A 10,368-nucleotide genomic window follows, 5' to 3' on the forward strand; every position below is an offset into this window, starting at 1 on the left:
GCCTTACCAAAATGTCGACGTTTATGACCCCTCACTAATCATGCTGACACTCGACTCTAATTAATAATGTCTAAAAGTATGTTTTTTTTTATTTTTCAGGTACAAGGTCAGATTTGTGGACCTCCAATATTACCACCGGCGCCATCCCACCCTCCAATGTATCCAAACCCACCACTAATACCCCCGGTTACACCTGTAGTTGGAACGACCATAATTGATACTTCACTTTCAAGTGCACTCGCAAATGTCCTACAATTATTAATCGTTAGTGATTTAATAGAATCGACATTAAATACTGCTTTAGGGCATCATTCAGTACCTGTGGCTCCTATTTGTGAGCCGGTACCGCAACCGATTCCGATCTATACACCAACAGTAGAAGTATCACCTATTACTGAATTTGTTTCACAACCTTGTTCTCCAATAATAGATTATGTTCCATCACGAGGACCAAAAGTTGATATTCTACCACGTAATCCAGTGATCGATTATTTACCTTCATGTGCTATTGATTACAAACCACCGTGTCTTCCATCTTTTGATTTCATACCACAATATGGAGTAGGACCTATAGTCGAATATTCACCTCCTTGTCCGACGTTTATCGATTTAAAACCACCTTGTCCTCCATCTTTTGAATTTGCACAATTCGGACCTGTGATAGATTACTTACCAGCACCGGTAGATTTTTCACCACCGTGTACTCCAGTATTTGATATGGTGCCACAATATGGACCTGTAATCGATTATATTCCACAGTCCGGACCTATTTTTGATTTTGCACCTCCTTGTGCAACTTTTATAGAGCCATTGCCGAACTTTTATGGGGAATGTATAACACCAACACCAGTAAATATACCGACAAATAACTATTGTGGGTTCACTGAATTTGTTACGCCGATGTATGGAATGCCAGAAATTATTGGACCAGTACAATTGGCACCTACTGTACCGAATTGCTACAATGGTGTAAGTGAAGTAATTGGTCCTAGAGTAACAGTAGGACCTGTAGCAACAGAGTTTTTGTATCCTACAAATGTTCCAGCCCAAATGACATGTAATATTGGAAATATACCATCTCTGCCATTTGTCAGCGTGGATCCAATACCTTGTGGATGTGGTTATAACAATGTAGGAAATACATATTTTTATTAATTTAATTAATTCTTTTGTTAATTTTTGTGTTATTAAAGTTATAGTAAGTCTTATAGCATTTTTTTTTATTTTTTTGAAGTCAAATCCCAGATTATTAAGCCACAAAATTCTTTGTCTTCTATTCAAAATTCTAGTGTGGGAACATCATATCCTTTTTTGGTAAGTATGCAAGGAAATTGAATACTCCTTCAAAAATATATAGCTTGATAATAAAATTTGTTTTCAAAAGTGCTTTCATTAAGTTCCCAACTTTTAAAGACGATAAAGTTTTTTCACGACTTTCCTTAATGTTCCCAATTGTAAAGGCTTGTCTTGCTTTTGACTCAGCTTTAAGACCAAATTATCTTAACTTAAGAATAAAAAACAAACTAACAGTATAAATAATTTATTCTTGATTTTAATAAGTTACTAATCTATTTTATAAATAAATACATTCATTTTAAATTACGTAATAAACTTAAAATATTTGGCAGTAAGTCTTTATTACAGGGACTTTGTGCTTGCATTGGCGGCAATGAATTTGTGATCGTAGGAATAAAATTAGTATTCAATGGTGGTTTGATTATGTTCGGAAGAATCGTATTAGAATTAATTGTATTCATAGCAGCGCGTGTAAACGTCGGAGATGTCAATACTTCCTTAATAATAGGCGATGCAAGTTTCATAGCCAGTTCTGAAGAACCTCTATTGCCTTGTAATAAATTACAAACAACCATAAGTTGTAGCGTATCAGCTAAATGTTTACAAATTGCTGGTGAATAATCTGTTATGATAGTTGTAGGTGATGGGAAGATATTCCCAGTTGGAATTTTGTTGATGGAGTTGCAGATACTGCAAGGATTTTCCACAATTGTACCTTGAGAACCATAATATTGCGGTATAGGCTGGGGTAAAATACTTCTAGGTGCTTCTATCATAGCTTCGTTCATCATATTGCACTGTTGTGGTTGGTTCACACATTGTGCTATTGCAAACTGAAAAAAAAAAGTAAATCTATTAAAACAAACCAAAGGACTTTGAATTATTTTTTTAAAAACGTGATAAAGACACAGATTAGAAGGTTATAATTTCTACCACTTCTCAAACAGCGCATCCATAAAGGTTTTAAGTATTTTTCCCGCATATTAAAATGTTACTTTTCTATGTAAATACTCTAAGCTCCTACCTCAAACAAAATAACAGTAAGACCCAACGATTTCCAAAGCTTCATCGTTTCCTATTGACTGACAAGGTATTCTTACTGAAACAGCATATACTTTGGCCATATTATGGAAAAGAAGCCAATATTTAAACATGGCTTATCTTTCAATCGTGTCGTATCAAGAAGTTACCCAACTACATTTTAATTTTAAGATAAAATTTTTCATTATTATTGAAATGATAAAATATTGCCATAGAAATTGTGATAACCAAAGTGAAAACAATCTTAGATTTACGTATTGAAATTGCGAATATATCTTGCGTTATTGCTATTGAAAACTAGAAACCCAATTGGATAAATTGGTTTCCTAAAACTGGCTAATTATGGTGCTAAGAATATTCAAGTTCAAATGTATCTTAATCAGGTAGAAGATTTCAAAAGGAATAATTTTGAAAATAAACTAATGTAATACATACAGCATCTATTTTTTGTATTATACAAAACCCTCCATTTTACAACACCTGTAATACGTAATCAAACTTTAGTATTCGTATTTAAGGTGAGTTTTATTTTTTTATACAATTGTTTCGAAGGTACTTTACGTAGATTGTAAGTTATAACACAATGTTCGTGTCTGTGTTATTATTTTTGGTACCTCTGATTGCCGAAATAGTAAGTCGGTTTTAACATTATTTGATTTTTTTTTATTTTGTATCGGTTTAATCTAGTAACTTCATTGATATGTAAAGCTTATTCCAAGAGATAAAATGTAGATTATTGAAGAAGAATGTCATGTTAAATTTATATCTTGTAATTATTACAGTTTACGGGAAGTTCTGCAAACATGGTTTTAAGAAATCCTCATTGTACTCCACGGACCTTAATAACTGACGGGGGATATGTTGAAATGTGTTATGAAAGACCGAAAAGAAATAAGCAACTGATTCTTCCACCTACTACAGTACAATTACCAAGAGGTCTTGGCTATTTTGCAGCAGCAATACCAGACGTAACAGCTGCATATTTAGAAAGTCTTTCTTATAACGAAATAATACAAGAAATGGATGACATGGTCATACCCATCGTTGATGCAGATAGCTGCATATCAATAGCTTCTCCATTATGCCCCCAGCTCGGTCCATTAATTAATCCTATTATTTTGTAAAAGAAAAAACAACATCGAGTATAGAATATATTTATAAAATGTTTAAGATTCAAAATATGGTCAGGAAAATTCGAGCCGAAATATAATACAAGATTAAAGCAAATTAAAGTAAAAATCCTAATTCACGTTTTTTTTAAGTTATTCTTACCAATGTAATAGGAATTAGTAGTTTAGGATTGGATAATAAAAATATTTTTTATACTTTTGCAGTTTTTAAATTATTTTACCAAAGACAAAATTCTACCTGTCTGTTATTCTGATCACCACTGATCACACTATTTTGAACTGTCAAATCAACTTTATGGAACTTTGAAATTGATGTTCCGGTTTTTCGGATTTCTTATTTAAATTGAGACCTGAGATAAAACCTTCAAAATGGTTGAAGCACAAAAGTACAGAATTGAACAGGAAATGACCAAATTGATCAATGAATTGGATAGAACTTATTTGAGAAAAATGCAGGTAAGATATTTTTAGGTTATGTTCTCAGTCAATATCTGATGATATTATGCAATTTATTTAGAATATAACATAAGTTACAGATGGATTAGTAAAGAAAACCTAATTTGTAATCTATACAAACTTTCTATCATGGGAATACTGATTTTCGTTTATTTCAATAGACGAATTATATTCATATATTCAGATATCATACTATAATTTAACTTATTTTAAGAGATCAGAATATAATATATGAATTATTAGACTTTAGATTTATACCAACTTCCAGGGTGATATGCATAGATGTGCAGCAAAATGTTGCGATGATCCTCAAACATCATTAGAAAGAGTTCACGGATGCATAGATAATTGTACAACTTCATTAAATCAGGCTAATGAGTATGTACAGGTAAGAGAAATGTTACTAAATCTAGTTATTTAATTTTTATAGAGTAGTAATATCCCAGCTCTTTATGGGAAATTAAAAAACTTAATAAGTAGCCTATGTGTTTTTCCAGACTATGTTCTACATCTAGCTAAATGTCATCTAAATCCATTAAGCCAATCCAGAGATTCCTTCAAAGAAACATCCATCCATCAAAACATTTATAATATTAGTAAGAGTAAGAAGTAAGATCAATTCTTAAAACCAATGTATTAATTTCATGTCATTATTTACAAAGTTTGTTTTAAAATCTAGATTTAAACTATATAGGGTGTTCTATATTTTTTAATACCAGTAATAATATATTTTTTAATATTTTTCAGGGTGAAATCAATCACTTCCAAAACAGATTACAGAGATGTGTTATGGACTGTAATGATGCAGCGAGGGATAAACTAGGAGCTAATCCAAGTCAAGAAACAGTTAGTTTTAACTTATTTATCATTCTATTTAGTTCTTAAGTAAATCAAAAGTAACTTGGTGTAACTTTTCTTAATAAAAATGATAGATACTTATTTTTCTTCCAAAGTCAGAAGTGAATGTTACCACTAATATAACAGCTGTACAAAAACATTTTGCTGTCTCAGTTATTGAAAAAATTATGATGATACCTGTTGCACCAAGTTGGCTATCTGATCAATTGGCTTGTTCAAGCACCACACTTCAACGGGTTTAGCTGAAATTTGACATAGTTGTAGAACATAGTCTGGTAGAACATACAGGCTACTAATTAGATTTGATTTTTAATTCCGTGCAGACGGAGTCGCGGAAGCTAGTGTTATATGTTAACAAGTTTCTTATAGTTCCTTTTATCTTTTTTCAGGTTGACAAATGCACTATTAACTTTGAGAAATGTGCTGTTAGATGTGTAGACAAACACATGGATTTGCTTCCAAGTATGATGAAGACGATGAAATCAGTTTTAGCAAGTGGCAAACCACCACCAGTTCAGAATATCTAGGTCACAAGGGTTACAACTTCCACTGCCATTGCATACAGTGAAATATAGTGGATTATTTGACCGCATTTAGTTTTGACAGGACTATACAGTGCAGTTTGTGTAAATGATTTAAGATATTTTAGTTTATAGGTTGGATGTTACACATATTTTTATAATAAATCAATATTGATGTTTAATGTTTTTTTTTTATAACCTTTAATATCCTAAGTCAAATTGTGATTGATAGTATTTTGGTCGTCTTTATAACCGTGGGTTTCTGAGACCAAAGTTTAAAATGTTATTTCAGGTTTGTTAATGATAATAACAGGGATGGTGATATGTTTTAATACAGAGATTTTGATCTTAGAAAACAATGGTAAGTCTGAAAAAACAATATATTGTTGAAATACTGTGAGATTGTGGTTATGGTACTTTCCAGTGAAGTTATTCCCTATGCACCGTAACCCCTTAATTTTATTATTCATTTTTTTTAAAATATATTAACATAGAATATACCTTTTGTTAGATATATTTTGTATCTAGTTTTTTTTTAAATGAATATAACCTTTTTCTAATCTATTTTATATTTTACAATTATTACATTATTTATTATATAACGAAGTGTAATAAATAGGTACTATGTAATAATTCTGAGAAATAATGTTTAACATAGTTAACGGTGGCGTAATTAATTATCAATAAAACATACATAAAAGTTTTTTTATGCGTAGTTTATAAAATTGATAGATTTATAAAATACGACAATAATGTTAAAAGAAATAATTTTAATTGCATTCATTATTAATAAGGTAAGTAAAAATAATACAACTTCCAAGAAAAAATTAATGTTTCTTAATAGATTAATTAAAATGAAGCTTAAAGCAGGTATGGATCAAAGAGTAATTATTCGGTTTTTGAAGTAGAAATGATGTATCTAAATACAGTGAGTTGTTTTCGAATATAAAGGATGATTCTATTTATTACAAAATGTACAGTATTATACGGAGTGTTCTTTTTTTGCATAAAAGTGACAGTTTTAAAACAAATTTTGTTTATTTTTCCAGGTCAAAACCCAGTGTCTACCTTTAGAATATGACAACCAATCGCTTTTATTTTCTGTACCAGACTTAAGTTTCTTGTCTCCAATCCTTGAGCATAACAATGGTGGAATATTTTTAAAAAATAACGGCTATTTAAAAGACGATTTTATGTCACCTTGTCATACTACTGTTACTGAAACACCAGTATTAATATATTTAGATCCCGTTAGTGACATGATATTTTTAAGTTCCTATCCTTTTCAGGAGACTGATTTAAAAAGAAGTGATGTATATCCAAATACATGTATTATGACAATAACAGAGACTTTACTTATAGATTTACCTGATGATGCGTATAATGGTTTGTTTTTCGGTTGTGACGGTTTTCCGCAGACTACGTTTATAGATATAGAATGTTTATCAGAACAAGAGAAATCTATATTTGATTCGTGCACTTTCCCGCCTTTACCACCAGTTTTGGGACGGGGTAAATATTTACGGCAGGTTACAATTCAACCACCTTTCTTTTAAATATTAATAAATTCAAATAACTGTTTATGAAATTTGTTTCATTTCCATTTAAAACATAATTAAATGTAATTGGCAAAACATAGTGATTATTTGGCGACATTTTATCAGAGTTCATTTAAAGAAATATTTAAGGAATTAGATGGAAAATACTTATATATTACTCTTAAACTCTGAAATGATTTTTTAATATTATCAGATTTTTTGTTAGTTTACTAATATTTCTTGTACCGTTCTAAGTAAGCTCTAAGCTTGTGATATAATATGGTTAACGACAGTAATCGAATGGCGGCATTAGAACTCACCAAAAATTGATCGGAAAACCGTACCCTTAACTATTAGACTATTGGCGCTCTTATAATAAGTAGCTAAAATTAAAAAATATATATTATCAAATTAACAAGTTTTTTTTATGATCCGTTCTATTTTTTGCTTAGATTTAACATCATAATATATATACCAGAGATTTGTAATCATTTCTACTACAATACTAAGTAATTTGGACTTCCTTTATTAATTGCTATTACTAATAGGCAATAAAAAAATAAGTATTGTCTTTCTTCAATTATTTGTGTAAGGGATTTTGTTATCTTAAAAGTGAATTGCAAAATATAACGATAACGAGACACGTCTCATTAGATGTAACTTTGATAAAAATACAGCAAGTATTTAATCTTATATGATAATAAAGTTATATAAAATTGCTTAACACATAATGTGATTTCCTTTTATAAAATGAATGCATTTTACATAACGTACATATTTTATTGTATTGAACTAAAACGGTAAGCTTGCTTTAGTTTGCTTGTGCGAATACATTTTTATATTATCCTAATTCTGATTTTTCTATGTGATTGTTTTCCAATTCTTAATGAATTTAAATTAATGTCCGCTCAGACTTCAATCATAGATTGTGCGCAATTGTTAATTGCTTGTTTAATAGCCACCTTATAAAGTGGTTTTCTGAGACCAAAATCCCCGTTTAAGAATATTGTTTTCTCTGTTTTGTCAAAGAACACAGGGATGACGTTATATTTTATACAAAGATTGTGGTGTCGGAAACCCACGGTTAGTGCAGTATTGTCGAAAACAGTCTAGGTTCTTGAAGTTATTTCGATACATATATTTCCATTTTAAAAGGATTACTTCTTATGATAGTAGAAACTTCGCTAAATAAAAATTTAAACTAATTTATGTCTTTTCTTTCAGATAACAATGTGGTTACTAAACACATTAACAGTTATTATTTCTTTGCATATAACATTAATAAGTGCTCTCGATCCACAACAATATGCATTAGCGAATGCCTTACAAAATATTCTGTCACCAGCAAATACAGAAAAAGCGTTACAGATTATTCAAATGGCTGCCAATCGAGAACTAAACAATGTACCATGCATTGAAGAAAATATATCACCAATTTCAAAACAATCGAATAGACGTATGATACCAATTGGAGCTTTACAACGCATTACAACGCCAAATGGAGAATATATCATCAAACAAACCCAGCATTCTCAACCTAATGTACCAGTATCACAAAATATAGAAATCGTACCTAATGCTCTGCCAGTACATAATCCTGCAGAAGTTATACCTAAATTTATATTACCTAATCAACCGCAAAATATAGAAGCCCTACCTTCTAATTTTCTGCCATTAAACCCTGCAATCATGTCTAAATTTACAATGCCTAATTTACCATTCATGACACGTGAAATCCCTCAAGCACCATTAGCTAAAGAACTTTGTCCATGTGCACAAGGTTTGGTAAATCCATTCTTACCAGCAGCTTCACCTATATCAGCGTTATCTCCACCGACATCAAATCTCCTACCTTCTGCATTTCCAATGCAATCAAGAGGACATTTCTTAAGGAAAATACCAATTCCACCGCCAACTTTGTAGATTTAAGTTCTTAGATGTATGTATTTATTTATTTAAATTTGTGTTATAAATTATTTGAAATAAGTATTAAAAATTATCATCGTATTGTCAAGTTTTTAATTTATAGATAAACCTATGCAGTTAGTAAATAATTGTGAGTTAGTAATCAACTGAAGATAGTTAACTTACATAAATATTACGACAATAGTAAACTGTAATATAATTGCTAGATTTTAACTACATATAAGGCTATATGATTTGAAATTTAAACATTAATTTGTTGGTCCAATAACAAGAATGATAGAAAAGGTCTTAACTATTATTACTATTATTAGTACAGTAAGTATCAATTACTATGAAAATTAATAATTCCAATAACATTTCCAATAACCTGTACTGATTTGGATTTTCTTTTCAGGCTAATGGTCAACTTTATCCAGTCACAATTCCTTGTAGTCAAGGAGGAATTTCATCAATTGCTCTGCAGCCTGTATATGCTAAAGTCCGTGCAGCACCGACGCCATCTTTAGCTGTTCCACCTTCTGTTTTAGCTCCCGTTCCTCGGGCTGTGATACCAAACACCAATATTGCTCTTCCAAAACAATTAGTTTGTCCTTTAGAATATTCAATTATAGGACCATCTTTACCATTGCCAACCCCACAATTATGTGAACCGTGTCATTCCCCATTATCGATTCCCGCTTATCCGGAGTATGTTTTAACAGATTATACAAACGATTTGTGTGTACCAGAACCAGTTTTTGATATATTGGGATGTTTGGACCCAATATTAACACGTTATGGTACGATAAGTGAAGTTTTGATACCAGAAATACCTCAGAATCCATTAATCAGTCCTTTTCTACCGGCTGCATCACCAGTGTCTCCGTTAGCACCTCCTGTTTCTCCATTATTACCGCCTGCTTTACCCTCCGAATGTTCTTGCCATTTCCTCAAAAAGATAGCGATTCCACCACCGTTCATATAAAGCACAATTGTTAATTTAAGCATGTTTAGTTTATTTATTAAATATGTATCTTAATAAATTTAAATTAAATAAAGTTCATCTTTTGGTTAAAAGTATTTTTTTTTAATTATTTATTACTAGCTGTCGCCCGTGATTCTGTCTGTGCGGAATTAAAAAAAAAATTTATTAATAGCCTGTGCGTTCTTCCAAGCTATGTCATCTATGCCAAATTTCAGAGAGATCCATGCAGCCGTTTTAGAGATACATTCTAACAAACATCCTTCAATCCATCCATCGAAACTTTCGTGTAGGTAAAATGTTTCTATTCTCTAATTCTAAACCAAATAAATGATGGCCTAGGTATTACAAAAAACGTAGTCGTGTAACTGATCGGCTGGAATGTTGAAATAAATGAAAATTTGTGTTAGATATTTATTTGTTAAAGGTCAAGTATTAGACTACTACGGTAATTGAGTAGCATAAAGATTGTAACGCTCTATAAATGCTTCATAAAGGGTTGATAATCTGAATATAAGTAAATAATAGTCGCCAGTTCTACGGCCAAATATTTACTTTGACACTGAATACATTTTTTGACCGTCAATTCCTAGTCTTAAAGATTTAATTCCTTTTTTGCCAATGTAAAACCAAAATAGATT

General features: G+C 30.9%; 2 protein-coding genes across 3 annotated transcripts; one reads left to right on the top strand and one right to left on the bottom strand.

The window, feature by feature from the left end:
- Window positions 1–1,580: 1,580 nt before the first annotated feature.
- LOC106124177 (uncharacterized) lies at window positions 1,581–3,472 on the bottom strand. Of its 2 annotated transcripts, none has more exons than XM_013320648.1 (2): window positions 3,376–3,472; window positions 1,581–2,129 (listed from the first exon to the last, which is right to left on the bottom strand). In XM_013320648.1, the coding sequence occupies exons 1-2, from the start codon at window positions 3,436–3,438 to the stop codon at window positions 1,590–1,592; spliced, it is 603 nt and encodes a 200-aa protein (XP_013176102.1). In that variant the 5' UTR covers window positions 3,439–3,472; the 3' UTR covers window positions 1,581–1,589. The 2 variants fall into 2 exon arrangements, with proteins under 2 accessions (XP_013176102.1, XP_013176103.1); XM_013320649.1 differs by lacking the exon at window positions 3,376–3,472 and adding an exon at window positions 2,321–2,477.
- Window positions 3,473–3,727: 255 nt separating this feature from the next.
- On the top strand, window positions 3,728–5,484 carry LOC106124112 (protein FAM136A). The gene is made up of 4 exons (XM_013320573.1): window positions 3,728–3,923; window positions 4,192–4,311; window positions 4,671–4,769; window positions 5,171–5,484. Exons 1-4 carry the CDS (start codon window positions 3,837–3,839, stop codon window positions 5,306–5,308), a joined length of 444 nt encoding a protein of 147 aa, XP_013176027.1. The 5' UTR covers window positions 3,728–3,836; the 3' UTR covers window positions 5,309–5,484.
- Window positions 5,485–10,368: the final 4,884 nt, after the last annotated feature.

The sequence above is a fragment of the Papilio xuthus genome, unplaced genomic scaffold (assembly GCF_000836235.2).
Source record: "Papilio xuthus unplaced genomic scaffold, Pxut_1.1 DF825946.1, whole genome shotgun sequence".
NCBI lineage: Eukaryota > Metazoa > Arthropoda > Insecta > Lepidoptera > Papilionidae > Papilio > Papilio xuthus.